The sequence below is a fragment of the Myxocyprinus asiaticus genome, chromosome 26 (assembly GCF_019703515.2).
Source record: "Myxocyprinus asiaticus isolate MX2 ecotype Aquarium Trade chromosome 26, UBuf_Myxa_2, whole genome shotgun sequence".
Taxonomy (NCBI): Eukaryota; Metazoa; Chordata; class Actinopteri; order Cypriniformes; family Catostomidae; genus Myxocyprinus; species Myxocyprinus asiaticus.
Genome location: NC_059369.1, coordinates 1,458,591 through 1,482,455, shown reverse-complemented (window position 1 = coordinate 1,482,455; position 23,865 = coordinate 1,458,591). Strand labels below are relative to the sequence as shown.

Here is a 23,865-nt window from a genome sequence, read left to right as displayed (position 1 = left end):
AATCTAAAGCATTGCAATCACAACTGTATTATGTCCCGTATATTTGTCCAGCAACTTTTAACGACCAACTGAACTTGATTGTCATCTAAAATTATAATTTTAGCATCATAATGCAATTTACATTTTCTGAAGAAGCTCAGCAAATGCGATCCGAGGTAAAGAGGGTTAGAGTTAAAATATTTAAAAGTTTTAAAATGTTCAAAAGCTGGTTTTCTGAAAGTTACACAGCATTGGACAAATAATTCTGATAGTTTATAGTCTTGAAAAAAGTGTAGAACATTCTGAGAATGTCATTCAGCCGACTTTTTTCATCTACAGAACAGGGTAAAGCTAATTTAAGTTTGTGTAAAGAAAAGGCATATATAGGTCTAAAAATATGACTTTTTTCATTTGGTAATTAATTATTTTATTTAATGCTTTTTTCCTTTGGTAATTAATTTAATTTAATACAGGGAATTTTGCCAGCATTTTTTCAAAAGTATAAACAAAAATTGTAAAGAATTGGGCTATGTAAGTGTTCCAAAAAAAGCACACTGATGCTTTTCTCCTAGTATTGTGTATTTATTTTTAATTTAAAACATCTTTGTGCACAGAAATGATTGTATTGTGGGCTAATTCCATGACTGCCGTCTATTATTTTGAATGGTGTGGAAAAGCAATTTTAATAAATAAACGGATGTCTACCGCGATTAAATTAATCACAAACAGTGGCCATTAATTTGTTCTCTGTGCACTTTTTCATGTGCATGATACGAGATATTTGTGTTGGCACTCCTGGAAGTGTCAGATTTGCAGCATCGGATCTATATGCCATTAAGATCAATCCATTATCACGTACAATAAATTGGCTTTCAAGGATGCCGTCGTCATGATTAACACAGGCTAATGATTGGGGCAAATTCTGTCATGTGACACTACATTTTTGCGTTAATGCCAATTTTCTTGACAAAAAGTGTTTCCAAACCAGTTTTTTGCAACTTTTGAAGACATAGAGTTATGCACTAGAGTTAAATGGAAAAATATAATGTCGACAATTGTGAAACTTTAGCGATAATTTGCGTTTCCATCAGCTATATCAATAAACTTTTTGATGATCTACACCTTTTTTGCAAAAAACCTTTGGATGGAAATGTAGTTACTGTGTGTGTGTGTGTGTGTGTGTGTGTGTGTGTGTGTCTGTCAGGGATACAGCTGAAGTGAATATTGAATGTAGAATGAAATGTTAAATTACAAGCACTTTTTGCTATAAGAAAATAAGAAATTCCTTGAAATATGCATCAGTCAGTTTACATATGTCAGTTGATTGTCTGTAATGTTCCTTCTTACCATACCCTTGCCAACATTCATCAATTTATAACAGTCTCTCTACTTTTTAACCCTTTCTCGCTATTCTTCCTTCTTGCTCTTTATCTTTAAATGTTACGATTATTTCGATAAATAAAGACTGCGCTACAGTGATCTTTTTAGGCAGGGATAGAAATGTATCCTTAGGGCATTTTCACACCTGGGTAGTTTTGAGCATCCATTTCTGAACCACGTGTGTTTTCTCCCTTTGTTCAGTTAGTTTAGGCCAGTGGCTCCCAAATTGTGCTGCCAGGACTATCTGTAGGGGTGCCGTGACATTTCTGCTCAGTTTAATATTTCAATAGCCAACAGTTAAAAGTACCAGCAGTATCAAGTACTGACTCAGTTCCACACCCACACGCTGTTTGTCTACAGCCAAAAGCTTTTTAAACGCTCACATGCGTATGTGCGCATGCTCTCTATAGAGCACACGTTTCTTGTGGTGAACACAGCTGCGCACGTGAACATTTAAATGTGCTTCTTGACATAATATGACGAAAACGTCCTGGTTACTTGTGTAACCTCTGTTTCCTGATGGAGGGAACGAGACGTTGTGTCGATGTAGTGACACAAGTGGTCACTCTTGGGAGCCCGAAACACCTCTGGTCTTTGAAAAAAGGGCAATGAAAATTGGTGAGTGGTATTTGCATACCACTCCCCCGAACACACGGGTATAAAAGGAGCTGGTTTGCAACCACTCATTCAGGTTTTGTGCTGAGGAGCCGAGACAAGGTCCCGGCCATTTCAGCAGGTAGTCCAGCATTGTGGCAGGAGGGACACAACATCTCGTTCCCTCCATCAGGGAACGGAGGTTACGCAAGTAACCAAGACGTTCCCTATCTGTCACTCACTTGACGTTGTGTCGATGTTGTGACACTAGGGGTCCCTATACGAAACGCCACAACTGGCTGAACTGTGTTACGTGAACTGGCGGTGTGTGACAGGCAGACCACTGTGTGCCTCATAGCCAGCGCACCAGGCCGACACGTAACCTCCCCCCGCTGTTATGCGTGTCGAATGGACCTTCGGGGACAAGTCGACTGCCCAAAAGATAGAGACAGGCTAGCCCAGTCGTGGCCTCTTATCCTCTTTTTTCCTCTCCCCAAAAAAAGAGTTAACCGACTGGGGCCACCAGGTCTACGTCAGGGGGGGGGCTTTCCCTCCCAAGGGGAAGACACCGTGGAGACCACACCCCACCCAGAGAAAGGTGGGGGGTATTTGAGTGTAAATACATCACATGGTCTTGCCGAGATTTGTCGGAAGTATTTCATGTGGAGAAGTCCCATGGTAGATCCTACCCTATGGGGGAGGAGTTTCTACAAACATGGTGACTGCGGCAGAGGGGCCTCTGCCCAAGGAAGACGCAGTTTACTAACAGGGAAACTAATTAGTGGAAGATATACATCGCATGGGGTTACCTATGGGGAACCAACACATGTGGAGCACCTACCCAGTACAGGGCTTAGTTAGCACATGTAATGAGCCGGCAGCGATTTTCTCCGCAAACTCATCTGCCACAGGGCTCGGAGGAAATCATCCAGGGAACACAGTTTGTGAACACTACTGGGAGTAAACAGCGCACGTCTTTAGCTCAGGGGAGGTGAAAGGCGCTATGCGCAAGCGATACACCCGGCCAGCTGTCCCGGACTTACCTGCTTGTGACTGCCATTACACGGGACAAAACCGGTTCCACCCAGAGATTGTAGAACCTCGCAAAGGTGTTGGGTGTTGCCCAGCCCGCTGCTCTGCAAATGTCTGTTAGAGAGGTGCCACTGGTCAAGGCCCAGGAGGCCACAATACTCCTGGTAGAATGGGCTCGTAGCTCTGCCAGGGGTGGCAGGTCCTGGGCGTGATATGCCATTGTTATGTCATCAATGACCCAGTGGGCAATCCTTTGCTTGGAGACAGCGCTTCCTTTCAGCTGTCCACCAAAGCAGACAAAGAGCTGCTCAGAGACTCTAAAGCTCTGCGTGCGATCCAAATAGATGCATAAAGCGCGATTCAACCTCCTGGCTCCTCTCAGGAACCTGATGATCAGGTCGTGCTTCCCTAAGGACTTACCGTCCACTGTGTCGTGGTGTGGCGCTATAGCGGCTACATACACCTTCAAGGTGGAGGGGGACAGCCTCCCTTCCAACCTCTCCTGCAGGAAGGAAAGCACCGATCCAACTGCGCATCTCTGGGGGTCTTCGCGTCGGGAAGAATACCACTTAGCGAAAAGACGCCACTTCAAGGCATACAGGCGTCTCGTAGAGGGGGCCCTAGCCTGAGTAATCATGTCTACCACCGTGGGTGGTAGGCCACTCAAGTCTTCTGCGTCCCGTCCAGGGGCCAGACATGGAGATTCCAGAGGTCTGGTCATGGGTGCCAGATGGTGCCCCGTCCTTGAGAAAGAAGGTCCTTCCTCAGGAGAATTCGCCATGGGGGGCTGTCGAGAGGAGTGTGAGGTCCGAGAACCATGTCTGGGTAGGCCAGTAGGGTGCTACCAGGATGACCTGCTCCTCGTCCTCCCTGACCTTGCACAGGGTCTGTGCAAGTAGGCTCACTGGGGGAAACGCACATTTGCGTAGTCCAGGGGACCAGCTGTGTGCCAGCGCGTCTATACCGAGGGGTGCCTCGGTCAGGGCATACCAGAGCAGGCAGTGGGAGGATTCTTGGGAAGCGAACAGGTCTACCTGTGCCTGCCCGAATCGACTCCAAATCAGCTGGACCACCTGAGGGTGGAGTCTCCACACTCCCCTGAGGGTAACCTGTCATGACAGCATGTCCGGTGCAGTGTTGAGGTAGCCCAGGATGTGAGTGGCTCGCAGCGACTTGAAGTGCTGCTGACTCCAGAGGAGGAGACGGCGGGTGAGTTGTGACATACAATGGGAGCGTAAACCGCCTTGACAATTGATGTATGCCACCGTTGCCATGTTGTCTGTCCGACCTAACAAATGCTTGCCTTGGATCAACGGCCGAAACCTCCGCAGGGCGAGCAGAATTGCAAACAACTCGAGGCAGTTGATGTGCTAACATAGTGCCCATTGCATACAGCACCCCAGCCTGTTTTGGAGGCATCTGTCATAACCATGACGTGCCTAGAGACCTGCTCTAGGGGAATGCTTGCCCGTAGAAATGTGAGGTCGGTCCAAGGGCTGAAGAGGCGGTGACATGTGTCCCGCAGCACCATGCCCATCTCGGGACTCAAGTCTGGAGCCAGTGCTGAAGCGGTCTCATATGCATCAACCCGAGCCATATGCCCCAGGAGCCTCTGTAACAGTTTCAGTGGAACCGCTGTCTTCTGTCTGAACGCCTTCAAACAGGTCAGTACTGACTGTGCGCGCTCGTTCGTGAGGAGTGCCGTCATCTAGACTGAGTCCAACTCCAAGCCAAAAAAAGAGATGCTCTGAACCGGGAGGAGCTTGATCTTTCCCCAGTTGACCCGAAGCCCTAGTCAGCTGAGGTGCGAGAGCACCGGGTCTCTGTGTGCATACAACACATCTCGAGAGTGAGCTAGGATTAGCCAATCATCGAGATAGTTGAGGATGCGAATGCCCACTTCCCTTAACGGGGCAAGGGCTGCCTCTGCAACCTTCATGAAGATGTGAGAGGACAAGAACAGGCCAAAAGGGAGGACCTTGTACTGATACGCCCGACCCTCGAATGCAAATCGCAGGAAGGGTCTGTGTCGAGGTAAAATCGAGACGAGAAAGCACGCGTCCTTCAGGTCTACCGCCACGAACCAATCTTGATGCCGGACGCTCGCTAGAATGCATTTTTGCATCAGCATCTTGAACGGGTGTCTTTGTAAAGCCCAGTTCAGTACTCGCAGGTCCAAGATTGGCCGTAACCCACCGCCTTTCTTCGGTACAATGAAGTAGGGGCTGTAAAACCTCTTCTTCATCTCGGCCAGAGGGACAGGCTGTATCGCACCCTTCCGTAGGAGGGTAGCGATTTCCATGTGCAAGGTAGCAGCATTCTCGCCCTTCACCGAGGTGAAGTGGACGCCGCTGAACCTGGGCGGACGCCTGGCGAACTGAATCGTATAGCCTAGTCGGACGGTCCGGACCAGCCATCGCAACGGGTTGGAAAGCGCAAGCCACGCGTCCAAGCTCCGGGCGAGGGGGACCAAGGCGACAATCTCGTCGGACGTACCGGCAGGTGGGGCCTCGCGGCAGGGCGGAGCCTGAGGTGCCACGTCGTGTCGTGGCCATGCTGAGTTCAGGGACATCGAAGCACTTACCTGGCTCCTTGTGACCACCCCCAGAACAGCCTGGGATGGCAGAGGAAGAGGCCTGTCCTCGTGACCCATCACATCGGGGGCGGATTTGTGCCACAGCTGGCCACGCAGGGGCGGGGAGACTGCCGCTGGAGCACCAAACCTGCCAAAATGGAATGGTGGACGGTGGTCATAATGACGGCCATGTGCACCGTGTATGTGACCCAGGGAACAAGGAAACCACTCTTTTGCTGAACTCTTGGGTACCGCAGCCACTTGGGCATGCAGCGAAATTAAATGAAAAGGTAACAAAAGATTCTCCTCCCGGCCCTCCGCCGGGGGATGGAGTGGTCTGCTTACCAGCTCCAGAGCAGCGGGTTTCATTGTCTCTGGGTCACCCGTCTCAGGTGGCAGTGCTCTGCGGGCATAGATGCACCGCGAGCGCCTTATCCACCAGGGGGATCGCCGAATAGCCCTTGGCCACCCCACCATCGAGGGTAGTGAGGGCGGGGGAGCTGAAAGATCGGGACCGGGCAGTAAAAGGTGCCTCCCATGACCTTGTCAGCTCCTCGTGCACTTCCGGGAAGAAAGGAACTGGGGCAGGGCATGGCTGTGGGCAGCGCCGCAAGCCCAGGAACCAATCATCGAGCCGCGAGGGTTCAGGGGAGAGCGGAGGTTTCCACTCTAGCCTGACGCTCGCGGCTGCCCGGGAAAGCATGTCCGTCATCTCCGCGTCAGCCTGTGACTGGGCGAACGCACCCGAGGGAAGGAGCCCAGCTGAGGCGTCCGTGTCCGACTGGACGAGCCCGCTCTCCGATGCTGCACTCGAGAGCTCATCACCTTCTCGGGCTCTGAATAAGAGGTCGAACTCGCCATGAGACGAGCCGGTTGACTCATCCGGAAGCCCGATCAGGGCAGACGAGCATGCTGGGGAATGGGAGGTCCGTGGGGGGGATACCCGGTGGAGGTGGTCCCATTGGGGTCACCAAATCGCCCCCAGTGCTAGCCGCGCTGGCCTTATACCCATGGGTAGAAGGACCGGGGCGGGGAGATGCTGGGGTGGCTTGCTTTCTTACAAAGGCAAGCCGCGACCGTATCGTTGCCATGGACATGTTCTCGCAATGAGTACATGACCCATCCACGAACGCTGTCTCTGTGATAGCGATCATGACTGTCAGAAGGTGAGAGATAACGAGCGCAACCAAGAATAACACACAAACGGAAAGGCATCTTTAAAAAGACGCGTCTTTAAAAAGACGTTCCGTGTGTGCCGATCTTTTAGAGAAATATACTCTTTTTTTAGAATATACTCTTTTATTTCTGACGAAGCACCCAGGGGCATTCTCTGCAGTGCACCAATGCAGAGGGGGGAGAAGCCGCTGAAATGCGGCGTCAGATCCAGCAGAGGTGAATGAACAGCCGTGGGAATTTAGCTCAGTGAGCATCGACCGTTCGGTTCCGAAGAGAAAATCTGAATGAGTGGTTGCATAGCAGCTCCTTTTATACCCGTATGTTCGGGGGAGTGGTATGTAAATACCACTCTGCAATTTTCATTGGCCTTTTTTCAAAGACCAGAGGTGTTTCGGGCTCCCAAGAGTGACCCCTAGTGTCACTACATCGACACAATGTCGAGTGAGTGACAGATAGGGAAAGAGAAAATCACTTACCGTCCATGGCTCGATAACTTCAGAAGCCCAATAAATTTCAATAACAGTTGATTCAGGTCCTTTTTTTTTATAATTTTTTTTTTATTGCAGCCCGCACAACATCACACACTGCTGCTCTAATGAATGAGCACTTGCTCAGCCTTCAAAGCATGACATTGTGTCCACTGCAGGGTGAATTATTGGAAATTCTAAGTACTCACAAATTTACACTTTCAGACGTAATTCAGATGAATATGCCAGTTTGTTTTAAAAAATGTGCATGAATAGTAATGCATTGCAATAGAAATTCTGACTCACTGGACAGTTAGAGCCAGCTGATGCATTCTACCCCAACCCATATGGCAGAACATCATAGTGACCTGTTATAATTTAAAGTATACTCAATGTACAGTATACTGAACTTCATTTGTTTGAGACAGCAAAAAGTACAAAATAAATAAATGTGATAGAATACCTTTGCATTCCTTTGAGCATTCAAGGCTACTATATCTTAATAAACCTGAAGTTTTGTGATGTTCCACTGTGATGTTCATGGTTACTTTAGCTAACTCAAATGTCCAATTGCAGATTGCTTGTAAGCAGCTCCTAATAGCCAATCCTGATGCAGGAGGTGGGACTTGTCAGAATATGGATGGAAAAGCAAGTTAGTAGTCTATAGTTCATGCAGAGCAAGTAAGAGCAAGCAAGTGAGATCTTGCATATGCATGAAACAATGGAGATGCATTAATGTCAGAATTCTGAGCAAATGTGGACATCAGTACACATTCAGATAAACTTTATTTAAGCACAATATTATTTTGTGCAAGACAATACATTGCTTTACAAAACTAAGCTCATGCATGTGTTCAAAACACCTTTTTGTGCACTCAAAATATGCCCTTGCACAAATATAACACCATACACTGTTTGTATACCTCCGCTTGTGTTTGTGGCATTCCAAACTAGTGTAAAATAAGTGCAGAGAGCTAGAGGTGGAGATTAATCCCTGTGACATTAAAGATTTAAGCAAGCAGGTAGCGACAAAATCTACCAATACGAGCATTCCAGATGGAGAACAACAGCCAAGTTCCTGGAAGTCCATGAGTTGCTGACAAGGTCGTGGGAGGCACCTTTTACTGCCCGGTCCCGATCTTTCAGCTCCCCTGCTCTCGCTACCCTCGATGGTGGAGCGGCCTGGGGGTATTCAGTGATCCCCCAGGTGGAAAAGGCGCTCGCGGTGCACTTGTGTCCACAGAGCGCCGCCACCTGGCGCGGGCGCCCGAAGCATTCTCGACGGTGAAGAAGCAGACGGGGGCTATAAAGCACATCCTGCCCCGGCGCAGCTCAAGATCCCAGGTGTCTGCCTGCAGCAACATCTCCGGCTCTACCGCAGCCCACCCCCATGGCCTGGCCCCGGCATGCTGCCCATCGCAGGAAGCAGACACCCCCTGTCTCACAGCCAGCCGCCAAGAACCCGAGGAAGGCTTCGAAGCACCCCTGAGACCAGGGGCAAGGAGACCCATCTCTCTGGAGCTGGTGCACAGACCACTCCATCCCCCGGTGGAGGGCCAGGAGGAGAATCTTTTATTTCTTTTTTTGCCGCATGCCCCAGAGGCTGCGGTACCCAAAGGTTCAGCAAAAGAGCAGTTTCCTTGTTTCCTGGGTCACATGTCTGGTGTGCATGGCCATCGTCACGACCACCGTCCACCGTTCTTTTTTGGCAGGGTTGGCGCTCCAGTGGCGGACCCCCCACCACTGGGCGCCCAGCTGTGGCACGAATACCCCCTCACGGGATTAGTGCCGATGGACCTCGGGGACGAGACGACTCCTCCCCCCTCCTCAGCCAATCTCATGGTGGGTGGCAGGAGCCAGGTAAGTGCTTCGATATCCCTCGACTCAGCACGGCCACGGGGCTCGAGTCCCCTCGACGTGGCACCTCGAGTTCCGCCCCACCACGAGGCCCCTCCCGCCGGTACATCCGATACGATTATTCCCTTGGTCCCCCTCACCCGGAGTTTGGACGCGTGGCTCACGCTTTCCAACCCATCGCGATGGCTGAACCGGACCGTCCGACTCGGCTACGTGAATCAGTTCACCAGGCGACCGCCCAGGTTCAGCGGCATCCGCTTCACCTCGGTGAAGGGCGAGAACGCCGCTACCTTGCGGGCGGAGATCGCGACCCTCCTGAGCAAGGGCGCGATAGACCCTGTCCCTCCAGCCAAGATGAGGAAAGGGTTCTACAGCCCTTACTTCTTCATAGCAAAGAAAGGCAGTGGGTTGCGACCAATCTTGGACCTGAACCGTGCCTTGCACAGACTCCCGTTCAAGATGCTGACACAAAAACGCATTCTAGCGAGCGTCCGACATCTAGATTGGTTCACGGCGGTAGACCTGAAGGACACGTACTTCCACGTCTTGTCCTATCTCAACACAGACCCTTCCTGCTGTTTGCCTTTGAGGGCCAGGTGTACCAGTACAAGGTCTTGCCCTTCGGCCTGTCCTTGTCCCCTCGTGTCTTCACGAAGGTCACGGAGGCAGCCCTTGCCCTGCTAAGGGAAGTGGGCATCCGTATTCTCAACTATCTCGACGAATGGCTGAACTTATCTCACTCTCGAGAGTTGCTATGCGCACACAGGTACCTCGTGCTTCGACACCTCAGCCAACTGGGGCTTTGGGTCAACTGGGAAAAGAGCAAGCTCATCCCCAGTTCAGAGCATCTCTTTTCTCGGTCTGGAGTTGGACTCGGTCTCGATGACAGCACGTCTCACAAATGAATGCACTCAGTCGGTGTTAAACTGTCTGAAGGCATTCAGACAGAGGACAGCGGTTCCACTGAAACCTTTTCAGAGGCTCCTGGGGCATATGGCATCCTCAGCAATGGCCACACCGCTCGGGTTGATGCATATGAGACAGCTTCAGCACTGGCTTCAGACTCGAGTCCCGAGATGGGCATTGTGCCGCGGGACACATCGTGTGGCCATTACGCCGATTTGTCGCTACCTCTTCAGCCCTTGTACTGACCTGGCATTTCTACGGGCAGGGGTTCCCCTAGAGCAGGTCTCCAGATGCATCGTGGTTACAACAGACGCCTCCAAGATGGGCTGGGGCACCATATGCAACAGGCACACAGCCACCGGTTCTTGGACTGGCCCGTGGCTGCGTTGGCACACCAACTGCCTAGAGTTGTTGGCAGAACTGCTTGCCTTGCGGAGGTTTCGGCCGTTGAAGGAGTATGTAGCCACTATTTCAGCTTATCACGATGCAGTAGATGGTAAGTGCTTGGGGAAGCATGACTTGATCATCAGGTTCCTAAAAGGCGCTAGGAGGTTGAACCCCTCTAGACCACGCCTCGTTCCCCCGTGGGACCTCTCTGTAGTCCTTCAGGGTCTACGGGGAGCTCCCTTTGAGCCCTTGGAGTCAGCTGAGCTTAAGGCACTCTCTTTCAAGACTTCCCTCCTGACTACGCTCACTTCCATCAAGAGGGTAAGGGACCTGCAAGTGTTCTCTGTCAGTGAATCGTGCCTGCAGTTCGGTCCGGGTTACTCTCACGTGATCCTGAGACCCCGACTGGGCTATGTGCCCAAGGTTCCCACGACCCCTTTTAGGGATCAGGTGGTGAACCTGCAAGAGCTGCCCCAGGAGGAGGCAGACCCAGCCTTGGCGTTGCTGTGTCCGGTGTGAGCTTTACGCATCTATTTGGATCGCACGCAGAGCATTAGAAGCTCCAAGCAGCTTTTTGTCTGCCTTGGTGGACAGCGGAAAGGAAGCGCTGTCTCCAAACAGAGAATTGCCCACTGGGTCATTGATGCCATCGCAATGGCATATCAAGCTCAGGACGTGCCACCCCCTGCGGAGTTACGAGCCCACTCTACCAGGAGTGTGGCGGCCTCGTGGGACCTGGCCAGTGGTACCTCTTTGGCAGACATCTGCAGAGCAGCGGGCTGGGTAACACCCAACACCTTTGTGAGGTTCTACAATCTCCAGGTTGAGTCGGTTATGTCCCGTGTAGTGGCAGGCAAAAGCAGGTAAGTTCCGGAACAGCTGGCCAGGTGTACCACTTGTGCATAGTGCCTTTCCCCTCCCTTGAGGGGAAGACATGTGCTATTGACTCCCAGTAGTGTTCACAGACTCTGATCCCTGGATGACTTCCTCCTTAGCCCTGTGGCAGTCGAGTTTGTGGAGAAACTCGCTGCCGGCTCAGTAAGTGTGCTGGTAAGGCCCTGTACTGAGGTAGATGCTCCGCATGTGGTGGTTCCCCATAGGTAACCCTATATGTTATATCTTCCGGAAAATCGTTTCCATCTTGGTAAACTACGTCTTCCTTGAGCAGAGGGCCCTCTGCTCTAGTCGCCATGCTTGTAGAAACTCCTCCCCCCTTGGGTAGGACCTACCATGCGACTCTCCACATGACATACTTCTGACAAGACTCGGTAAGATCATGTGATGTATTTCCACTTGAACTACCCCCCCCCCCTCCTTCTCTGGGCGGGGTGTGGTCTCTGTGGTGTCTTCCCTTTGGGAGTGACAACCCCCCCATCCCCCCCCCCCCCCCGCCGTGGACACTAGCGGATCCCAGTCCATTAACAAAATTCCACTCTTTTTGGGGAGAAAAAAGAGGAAAAAGAGGCCTCGGCTGGGCTAGCCTGTCCCTATAGTTGGGCAGTCGACTTGTTCCTGATGGACCGTTCGATGCTCATAAGAGCGTTGGGGCCTGGTGCATTGGCTACGAGGCACACAGCGGTCTGCCCATCACACACCACCAGTTCACACAACACAGTTCAGCTAGTTGTGCCATTTTGTATAGGGACCCCTAGCGTCACTACATCGACACAACATCAAGTGAGTGAGAGATAGGGAACGTCCTGGTTACTTTCGTAACCTCCGTTCCCTGATGGAGTGAACGAGACGTTGTGTCCCTCTTGCCACAACGCTGAACTACCTGCTGAAATGGCTGGGACCTGGTCTCGGCTCCTCAGCACAAAACCTGAATGAGTGGTTGCAAACCAGCTCGTTTTATACCCGTATGTCCGGGGGAGTGGCATGCAAGTTCCACTCGCCGATTCTCATTGGCCTTTTTTCAAAAAAGCAGAGGTGTTTCGGGCTCCCAAGAGTGACCCCTAGTGTCACTACATCGACACAACATCTCGTTCCCTCCATCAGGGAACAGAGGTTACGAAAGTAACCAGGACGTTATCACTTGCCATTTCGGTCATGAACATTTAAGGATATCATTATGCATTCAATACATACTGTAAATTTTTACATAGACAAAACAGCATAGATTTGACCAAAATTACAATATCTTCAACAAGCTAACTAACATATTTTACAGTCAAAATAAGAGTTCCTGAAATATGCAAAAATTAACCTGGCATCCTTCATATTTCCTATGTTTTGCAACAACAAAACTCTTGAACATGAGCGACATACTTGCAAGATAATTCCAATAGCACGTCCAAAAGGCAGCATCACTCCACAATCGCAATCACAATTACTACCACACTACAGCTGATAGTCAGATGTGTTGAGTAGTACTGATCTTTTATGTGAAGGTAGGATTCACACATTTAATATGTCTTCACAAAACCCAATGTTTGTTAATTTGTTATTATCTGTTATAAGTGCTTGAACAGTGTTGTATGATTTTCCAACAACCTGCTACAAAATGAACAAATCTGACCTGATCACAAGCCGTTGCAGTGACAACTAAGAATATGTCACTGCCAAATGCATTGACACAAGAGTGTGTAGAACTGCCTTGGTGGAGCAGACTGAATTTTGCTGTCAATTAAAAAAAAAATATATATTATTTATTTATTTATTTATTTATTTTATTTTATTATTATTTTTTTTTTTTCAGTTAAATGCAGAGCGTAGTCTCCTCAGGAGACTGGTCTCTTTAAAAGTTTTAAATACAGGGCTTCCTCATGGTCGCTATAATATGGTTCTCACTCTCGGTGGGGCACGTGGTGAGTTGTGTGTGGATGCCGCGTAGAATAGCGTGAGCCTCCACACGCGCTATGTCTCCGTGGTAACGCGCTCAACAAGCCACGTGATAAGATGCGCAGATTGAGGGTCTCAGATGCGGAGGCTCATCCTCCGCCACCCGGAGTGAGACGAATCACTACGCCACCACGAGGAATTAGAGCGCATTGGGATTTGGGCATTCCAAATTGGGGAGAAAAGGGGATGGACCCTAATACGCTTAAAATGAAACTGCAACCAGGAAGAACCAAATTTCTATAAAACTTTTAATAAACTACTTTTTAAACTACAAAATATCACTATGAAATCAGGAAAAATTAAAGCACGTTTACACAGCACAAGGGATACCTGTAACATTATGAAGTTAAAGACATTTACACAGCAAGAAGAAACACTGCTGCTGCGAGAGCTCCATAGGACTACTGAAAAATGTGAGAAAAAAAATAAATACATTAAAAAATAGCTGTTATATCAATGTGTAAGTCAGTTTATAGGTCCACAACAAGAACATACAGGTTTATTAATTCTAAAATGCTTAAAATGTAATTTTAAAAATTAAGGCAATTAACCATGCCCCCAACCTGTACGTTAATTTGTAATAAGGAATGTTCCTACTATGGAAGCAATTCAAGCTTGTTGTACCAACTTGATGCAGTAGGGGGCAGTCAGCACTCCAGCTGTACAGGCAAGGCGCCTCATCAAATCCACTGGAGGCCTTTGAAGGCTTTTGACAGCTGGACCAAGCTGGGATCACAAGATGTGTTACTCAAAATTTCATACTGTACTATGTTTAACTTATACTATGCACATCATCCTAAAAATACAGCACTTAGGACTACAGGCACTGAAAACTTGTAAGATATAGTGCAAACAAAGTGAGATTCTCCAAAAGTGTCCATCTGACCACAAGTACATAGACCAACCATTAAAAATAGAGCAGGCAGATTTAGGCCAATAACAGGGATAAGTTCAATGTTGTGGAAATAAAACAAACAATATTTTGACTTTTAAAGACACTTTTTGTATTGTTTAAATGTTTGTCTGTTGCCACAGTATGAATTATTATATGTATTAAATATTATATGTATAATTATTTTAATCATTATATTTCTAAATTACCTTTATTTGGGGGCCTTTAAAAAACATGTATATAAAAATTGTTTATTTTTTTATTTTTTTTATTTGACAGCCCTAGTAAAACTGTTTATTGTATATGTTTCAATATTTTCTTTGTTAGATACGTTCAGTTCAGTTAGTAGCTTGTGATTTTCTGTAAAGCTGCTTTGGAAAAATGTATATTGGGAAAAGCACAAATAAAAAACTATACAAAAAGATAATTTGACTTGATTTGACTTTTATGTTACAGTGTTTTTTTTTTTTTTTTCGCTTTTGCAACAAAATCTGTGTTCTCTCTTTGAACTGTGAAACAAACAAGTGATAGCCAGCGCTGAAGCATTTTACCAATCAGAAATTAGCATATTTAATTCTGTAATGGCCAGCAGCATCAAATCACTGACAACCATGTTAAAATAAAATTATATATGATAAATTCTGAATCTATGTACTGATTATCATAGTCTCATGTCTGCCAAACACGTTGAGTGATCCAAATGTCATCTGCAGCCTGAAACTGAACTTTTGACCGGAACTTTGGAGTGAATGCGCTTAGCTACATAGAAAGCTATAGGATGCAACCTTGCTCCAAATTTAGTGAATGACTTAATCTCCAGTGTGCTGTCTGACTGCACTGGTCTCAGAATAGTTTGAAATGCACCTTATTTTAAACCTAACCCTGTATACAGCCTCTGAAAGCAACATTTTCCAGCTTTTGGATACACCCATTGATTCACAGTGTGAAAATGCACAGAAAATAGAGGATTTCTTCGGTAACTAAGGCTTATTGTCCTTGCGGGAGGTCATCTTGTTTAACAGTATGCTGCTTCGTGATAAATCACTGAAATTTTAAAAATGGCATATTGGACAAAACTAGAGCTGTTAACTCTTTTGACTCAAACAGGTTTCAATGTAAAAACTTAATGAGGTTTCTCCCAAAGACAAACTTCACCAAGATCGGCACCATGTTGTCACATGACTGTGTGTGTTGAAAATGTAACCCTTTACCGACAGCTCAGAGCATCCTGAACTGAGTTCAGTCTGTTTAAATGAAATGAAATTATGCGTAGTGTATAGCGAAGCCAAAACAATATGTACACGCATGAGGACGTGGGGTCGCACGAGGTGAAGTTATAAAACAAAAGGTGACAGAGCTTTTGCAGTGAAGGCCCCATGATTATAAAACAGCCTGCCCTGGGGTATTAGATCTGCTGAATCTGTGTCTGTTTTTAAATCTCGTTTAAAAATGAATTTATATAGACTATCTTTTACTACTTTGTGAATTTTTGTTTTTACTTTGGGTTTTACATGTTTTGTGAAGCACTTTGTGCTAAATTGCTAAAAGGTGCTATAAAAATAAAGTTATTAGTGTAAGTAGCTTTTAAGCTTGGCACGCTACTGTTTGTCTCAATGTAAAAAAACAACAAAAAAAAACATGATTAATAAGCACACATTCAGTTATTTTACAGTCTTCTGTTTATGTTTAAATAAAACATAGTGTGTCACTTAAGCTAAACGTGTATGAAAAGAGCTCATTTGTATGCATTTAACATTTTCCTTGACATCAGAGCATTAAACACATTAAATGGACCACATTCCTTCATGTTTGTCTCTAATGTTGCCATATTAAAGAACAATCCGCCAGGGCCTCAGTGTCATAAATACTGAAGTGCCTTGCTCCAACATAACCTCCTGCTCTTCATTATGCTCTATGTTTTATTTATAAATCCCATTTTCAAATTTGTCTTTACCCAGCCCTGAAAGATGAATGTGATTTTGTTTTTTCCCTCCTCAACATCTCTCCCTCTCTCCCTTTTCCAGTTTGTCATTTATTCATGAGATGTTGTTTGGTTATTCATGAGAACAGCAACATAAATGCCTTACAACCATAAATGCTTTTGGTGTCAGTTGATTTAGTTAATCTGAAACAACCAGCAAGCAAAACTTCTGCTGACCTCATGCAAAAATTCAACAGCTTGCCATTTACCGAATTTTATGTATTTACAGTTTGTCTGTGCTGTTTAATATTAATTCCCTAAACTCTTATTTAGAGTTTAATATACTTACATTGAACATTTTAGACATTAATACTAGATGATTAATAATATGTTTGTCATGTAATAGAACACCATTATTTTGTATTGTAATTGTACTAATATATAATAAATTAAAATAGATTAAATGTAATTTTATTGACATTGTGCATACATTTTCCAATAATAGTAGTCTAAAACACAGGCTCTAGAACAGAGATCAGACTGACATGATTCTGTCTACATGAGAGAGGTGGATGGTGGAACAGATTGAGGGGGCTCTCTTTGGCTTTAAAAATGTGACCATTTTATCGTATAATGTCTAGAAGTTGTAAGGCTGCAGAGCACCTGGGAGTTGTTGTAAGCAGGTAAATGTGTGGAGCTACAAAACAGCCTGTGCAGACTTTTGACCTGAAACCAGAACAGCAATTCATGTCTGCCAGGAGTAGAAAATAGCTTTAGTGCACAAAACCTCTATTAGTAGTGGCGCAAAGCATTGCTAATGCCAGTTTTGAGGTTATACAGGGAGAGCTGCTGGAGTTCATGGACTTACAGACAATGAAGTATATTGTGGGTCATAAGATTGAGTTCTAAGAGCTGCTGAAGATTTTTATCACAGGGCAAATGTTCAGTGTGGAGGCTGTGAATGCTCAGTGTGTGGACATATGGGTAGGCAGGGCCTGTGAGGGTTGATGTAAACTGCTATTAATATACTGTGCATTGGTTGAATTATATCAACAACCCAGCCTCAAGCTTTCATTAGGAACAGTATTTTTTAGTAATACACAGTACAATACAACATTTTTTAATAAAAGACTAGAGGAAGACTGATGACAGAGCAAAAACTACCTAAGAAAGGTTCAGACCCAAAACAGGAAACAGTGATTTTTTTTTTTTTTTTTTTTTTTTAATGGTTGTCAGGATTTGAAAAACCAGGTCATATCATTCAGCACATGTTCACTTATATTTACTCCTGTCTGTACCTCCCATTAAATAATTAATCTAGATGTTTACTGAGGAACATTTTTGTCCCAATCCATTGGGATCGTTGCTTTCTAACAAAGATAAAACGAAGATACTAGATGTTTTCCTAATCTATTTTTGAACAGACATTCAAATCAACAACCTCCAATCTTTGGACTTCCATTGAACAACTTTATCAAAATATTTTATCCATATCTAACAACGTCATCAAAAATGTGTTATCCCTTTATGTGATTCCATACTGAGATTCTACATTAATTACTTATTCTTTCACATTGCAAATATTACTGCTACTTCAGGGAGAAAAACTCATCAGAGGCGAGACAATCACAGGTAAACAAACATGTTTTCCTGGGGTAATTTCTTTAAGTAATAAGCTAAAGGCACCTATTTCAAGTGATGTTTAATGATTTAGGTATAGCAAATTAACTGCACAATTTTGCAGAATTAGCTGCAACAATAAAGGGCATATTGGTGTGGAGCGCTTCCTTCACACATAAAAACAAAAGACTGAGCACAAGCTAGTCTTTGAAAAAGAAACCTTTAATCAATTTCAATTCTGACAATTGTGGACAATGTTTTTTTTTCTATCTGCTTGTAAAGTATCTTTTATTAGTGGGGATTTTGATTTATTCAGGTGGCTTGTGTCTTTTGAATCTGTTCACCAAAATTAATTCAGATTAATGAAGTTTTGTTTAGTGAACATTTCTGGAGGTGCAACAAGGTGGCAATAAATTAGTGTTTTAAGTGTACGAGTGAGTCATCAAATCCTTTTGATTCAGCTGATTTGTTCTCTACTCGCACGCATGTTTCAGGCATGATCGCCTCTACCACGGCCCGGCGTATGGTGCCGTTCTCACCGAGAACATAGGCCGAACCCTCCAAAATGCAGCACGTGCCCTACTCGGCTCGCACGCACATTTCAGAAGTGAATGCCTCTACCGCGCTGAACCACATGGAGCAGAAGGGCTTTACCACCTTTCCGCAGGTGTGAGAGGCATTTGTGGCACACTTATGCCCTGCTTCTGCACCTACAGTAGCTGGAAGTAACGGCCTCCACACCCGTCCAAACCATGCAGATTTATGTCCGCTCTCAGGGCTAAGTCCTGACACTCTGGTGTCGCAGCCAAGCTTGTTCGGAGATGTGAATACATTTTCTTTGAAAAACTCTAAGCTGCAAAGAAGCATTCGCAATATTATATATATATATATATATATATATATATATATATATATATATATATATATATATATATATATATATATAATGTTTTTCATACACATGCAGCTTTACATATAATAATTTGTAAATTACATTTGAAAAGTCCTGGCATTGACCACCACAACAAAGTACTGAGTAATATTAGGTAACTACATGTATATGGGTTATATGGGTTAAGGTTTACGTTGGGGTTAGGTTTAGGGTTAGTACCTAGTAATTACTGTAGTTGTTGTTATTATATAGTACATAAATGTAGAAAAGTACTGTAAAATAAAGTGCTATCAAGTATACTTTTCATGACACAGAGATTCACAAAAATTCTAAATTCATCTTAAAAACAATGATAACAAAGTTTTAGTGTTAGGTTACTTTTATCAATGTAAAACTTCATCAAGAGAAAGGATTCAATAAAACATGAATAGAAGTAATTCCATCTATGAGAAACTAAATAAAACAAAGTTTTGGACCAGTTCTACTCATCAGACTAAAAAGTGATACTATAGTGAAACTAAAGTGATACATTTGGTACGTCAACACAGCGAACCCCTTAACTCTCCCACCCCTTTCTCTCCTTTAAGAAAAAGATTGACTCACATAACGATGCCAAAGTAAACAAACAATATGCCCCCTCCCTTCAAACAGTCAAGACCGAGACCAGAAGAGGGAGAGTCTGAGTCTTGTCTCTTAATGAATGTGTTAAATGTATAGTTAAAGTTTAAACATATATTAACTCTTGACTTATATATCAAATATACCTCATATATTATTTGCTTAAGCTTATGTTGGTTAAACAATATTACCAGTCGAGAATAAAAATGAAATAAATTTCACATCAATTACATGTTAGTGTTGTCAATATGTCAGTGAAAAACTCAAATTAAAGGTGCAAGGTGCCTATGTGGCTTAGCATGGCAATAAATATTACCAGCTTCAGCCTCAGCTTTTTTTTTTTTTTCTTTTTTTTTCTTTTTTTTTTGTTGTTGTTGCAAAAACAACTCTCACAACAACATTCAATTCTGATGACACTGAGATAAGTATTTTTACATTTTCTTCAGTATGTGTGGCATTCATGTAACTAATGGCTGAAGCATTTCTAAAAGACCAAACATGTTCTTGTGCTAAAAAAGCAAGAAACTGTGCAATGAATAGAGAACAGTTTTTTACAGTTTTTGGCCAATTTACTTTAAGAATAGACTCAAAAGAGTGATTCATTCTTGAATCGAGCATCACTAGTTCTGATTCTACCCAGCTGATAGAAATGACACGTCAAGTCATTTTTATTTGTGTAGCACTTTTCACAACACACATCGCTTCAAAGCAGCTTTACAGAAAATCATGCATTTACAGAAAAAGAAACTGTAATATTTATAAAGTCTTAGAGTGATCATTGTGTTGTTTGATTAAATATGATTTTAAATTGTGTATAAAAATAAATAATTAAATAATAATTGTATTTAGAACCCCAGTGAGCAAGCCAAAGGTGACTGTGGCAAGGAACACAAAACTCCATAAGACACATGCTCTCAATGGAGAAAAAATAACCTTGGGAGAAACCAGGCTCACTGTCGGGGCCAGTTCCCCTCTGGCCAAACAGCATGAATATAATGCCAATATTACTTATTTGTGTGTTAAGTCATGGTTTAAAATTATTAAACTAAGTAAGTGTTAAGGGTCAGTGTTTAAACAAAGATTTTGTATGAACTGTAAGATTAATGACTAATGTCTTTGAAGTTCATCCTGGATTAACTGCAGAAGTTCACATAGATGCATTGTCCTTTGTTAGTTGGCTGTTGAAGCCTTTTGTTGGCAATTAATTGATAGTCTATGTATTCCATTTCAAGAGTGTAGCCCATCATTAGACTGAGGTGATGCAGGCAGAGATCAGTGAGGTGCATCGCAGTTCAACCGGCAGGTCATTTCGGTGAGGTCTATTCTAAGTCTAAGGTTCAGGCAGTGGCATATGAAGTATCCCATGTCTTATGGTTGGAGTTGGCATCAGTTCATCCCCTGAAGTCCATCGTAATAGACTGAAGCGATGTCTGGCTGGCACCGGCTGCATTTAGTCATCATAACTCAGAGACACATAGCAGTGGAGTCTGACACCAAGCAGGAACGGAGGTGGATCTGGCTGGCTCTGGTAACCTCGGGATATAAATCCCGAAGTTGAGACAGGGAAACAAATAGAATAATATTAGCGTAGATGCCATTTAATTTATTGCAGAGTTATAGAGCATGATAAATGTTTCTGGTTCCGGCAGACCTATCTAAAGCAGCCTAATTGTGAGTTGAAGGATAAATTAGGTGTATGCCCGGCTAAATAGATGAGTCTTTAGTCTAGACTTAAATTGAGTGAGTGTGTCTCGAACAGTGTTAGGGAGACTATTCCATAGTTTAGAAGCCAAATAGGAAAAGGATCTACCTCCTTTTGTGGATTTTGATATTCTAGGAACTATTAACAAGCCAGAATTTTATGATCGTAATGAGCGTGATGGAATATAGCATGGTAGAAGGTCACTTAAGTACTGTGGAGCTAGACCATGCAAAGCTTTGCATGTAGTTAACAGAATTTTAAAATTAATACGAAATTTAACAGGTAGCCAATGTAACAACGATAAAATGAGGCTAATAAAATCATATTTCTTGGTTCTAGTCAGTACTCTGGCTGCTGCATTTTGAATCAATTGAAGTTCATTTATTGATCTTGCTGGACATCCTCCCAGTAATGCATTACAATAATCTAGTCTTGAGCTCATGAATGCATGAATTAGTTTTTCGGCATCAGCACAGAGAGCATGTGTCATAACTTAGCAATATTTCTGAGGTGGAAGAATGCTGTTCTACAAACATTGGAAATTTGATTTTCAAAGGACAAATTGGTATCAAATATAACACCTAAGTTCTTCGCTGTAGAAGCGGATGTAACAGTATATCCATCGAGAGGCAAATTATATTTTAGCGGCTTATTTTTTAGGTTTTCGGTCCAGTAATTAGTACCTCTGTTTTGTCAGAACTGAAATAATGTCATAATCGCTGTTTTTATCAGTCAGATAAATGTTTGTCAGATAAGTCGAAACACTCATATGTATATTTTTTAAAGTGACTCGACTGGTTTCAGGATAAAGTCAGAGTCCTTACTTGTTCGAGTCCGAGTCAAGACTGAGTCCAAATGTTCCCGAGTTCATGACAAGACCAAGACCATGAAAATATGGTCTCGAGACTGAGTCCAGTCTGGAGTAATACAAGGCTGCTTAACATATCCACATCCTAATAGCTCAGAAAGTTTATCCTGCTCCTCACCTCTTGACCTCTGATCACAGTCACTGAAATGAAAACTAATGGCCAGATTTCAGTCCTTATCTACAGAACTTTAATCTACCCTCAGTGGAAGCACTTAATCTTCTTTTAGGTAATGGGCATGTTATCTCTCTACTCTTCTTCTGCCTTTTGATGGCTTGTAATATTTCTCTTTCTTTCTCTCTTTCTCCCCCTCCCTCTGTCCTCTTGTCCCTCAGGGCCACGGCGACACATCGAGGACAGATCATCTTCAAGGACGCTCTGGCTCAGCAGCTCTGTGAGCAGGGAGGTGAGGACTATCTCTATTGCCTCAGAAACTGATGAAAACTCTATCCATAAAGTGTCAGGGAAAAGATGGTTGTTAGAGAGATCAGATGCTTTGTGAGTAAAATTAGAGTTGTCAGAGGTATTTTTGGATAATAAACTCTAGTAAAAAATGAAATATACCTAAACAAAATATATATGCACAATGACTGCAAACACAGTAGAATTTGAGAAGTTTGGAAAATGTTCTTTGACTTTGAGTAAACATGCCAAACTCCAAATTAGAAAAGGGGGTACAGAAATTAAATAAAAGAGAACAATACACTACTCTGCTTTTCCAACACACATACATGACAATACGTATAGCAACTTTTTCCTGCACCCAAAACGTCGCCCTTGGTCTGTATTTTAAATGTCACTCTGATGCCGTATTCAACTAATTTTGGAGGATTTCAATACTTCACCCAAGGCTTTATTTGAAAATGAAAGAATTTAAAATTCATTCACACATTGCTTTAACATTTCATTTTTATTGTGTTTGCCGTGGGACACAAAAACGTCCGGGCTGCGGCTCTAAACATGAGAAAAGCAACATAAAAAATAATCATAAAAGTAATCCATGCTATTTGTGTGCTGTATTCTGGATCTTCCGAGGCTATGTGTGTGATCACTTTGTGTGAGGAACAGATCCAAATTTTCTAAGTCAAGATCCAAGTCTTAATGCATCAATCAAAAAATAGTCCATTCACAATTCCTAAATAACAACAATTCTCTTAGAATAAAAAATATACCCAATGTTATCATTGTCTTCCATTTTGGGTAACAAAGTGTTAGTCTTTCCCTTTTGTTTGACCTTTTCAGGAAAACATTTTCTTACTCAGTGACTGACAAATAGCAAGTTTCTGTTTGATTTTATATAGATTTCACATAGATTCAGCAAAACATACAATAAGCAATCAAAAAGTAATCAGATTAGATTACTTAAAAAGTTTAATTTCAAAGATGACATTACTGATTACAAATGCAGTCATGTAATTTGTAATCAGTACCCGGATCTTCCTAAAACTGCTAATTGGACTTTAAAATTAGGGAAATTATCTAATAATCCCAAACAATTTCTTAATTGTTTGTGTGACCAAGTTGACATTTACATTTATGCATTTGGCAGACGCTTTTATCCAAAGCAACTTACAGTGCACTTATTACAGGGACAATCCCCTGGAGCAACCTGGAGTTAAGTGTCTTGATCAAGGACATAATGGTGGTGGCTGTGGGGATTGAACCAGCAACATTCTGATTACCAGTTATGTGCTTTAGCCCACTATGCCACCACCACTCCACATCTCATGATAGTTACCCCAAACCCCGTCCCGGTCACACAGCGTAACGATCGTGGGGGAGCTTGTGGGCCGGTTGGGCTGAATTATTTCCAGGGCTGATTGTGATAACATTGAGTTCTTGGCAATGGAGGAGTCAGGAGACAACGAAACATTTCACAGCATCTCTTTAATTTTCTTGGTAGACACTCAATGGATGGTAACCATCTGTAATATAAATGTCACTTCACTCTGTGTGATAAAAGCACTCTCCAACAATAGACAGTCTCTCTGCCCGTGGATGTCGTGCTTTCCAGTTGCTCTCTCTCCCACACTGACACTCTGGCATGCCTTTTCAGGTCTCCCTCCACCATCACTATAATTAGAGACAGGTGTTAGGATACTCACAACCCAGGTGACAAGCCTTACCGCTCTCCCTCTCCCGCAGACCGACACATGACCA

General features: G+C 44.0%; 1 protein-coding gene across 2 annotated transcripts in view; it reads left to right on the top strand.

The window, feature by feature from the left end:
- Positions 1-23,865, top strand: part of reln (reelin) — a 238,129-nt gene that overhangs the window by 87,394 nt on the left and 126,870 nt on the right. For both annotated transcript variants that reach the window (XM_051656669.1, XM_051656668.1), the window contains exon 4: positions 22,041-22,111. In XM_051656669.1, coding sequence (XP_051512629.1) covers positions 22,041-22,111 — 71 coding nt within the window. The remainder of the gene's footprint in view (positions 1-22,040; positions 22,112-23,865) is intronic.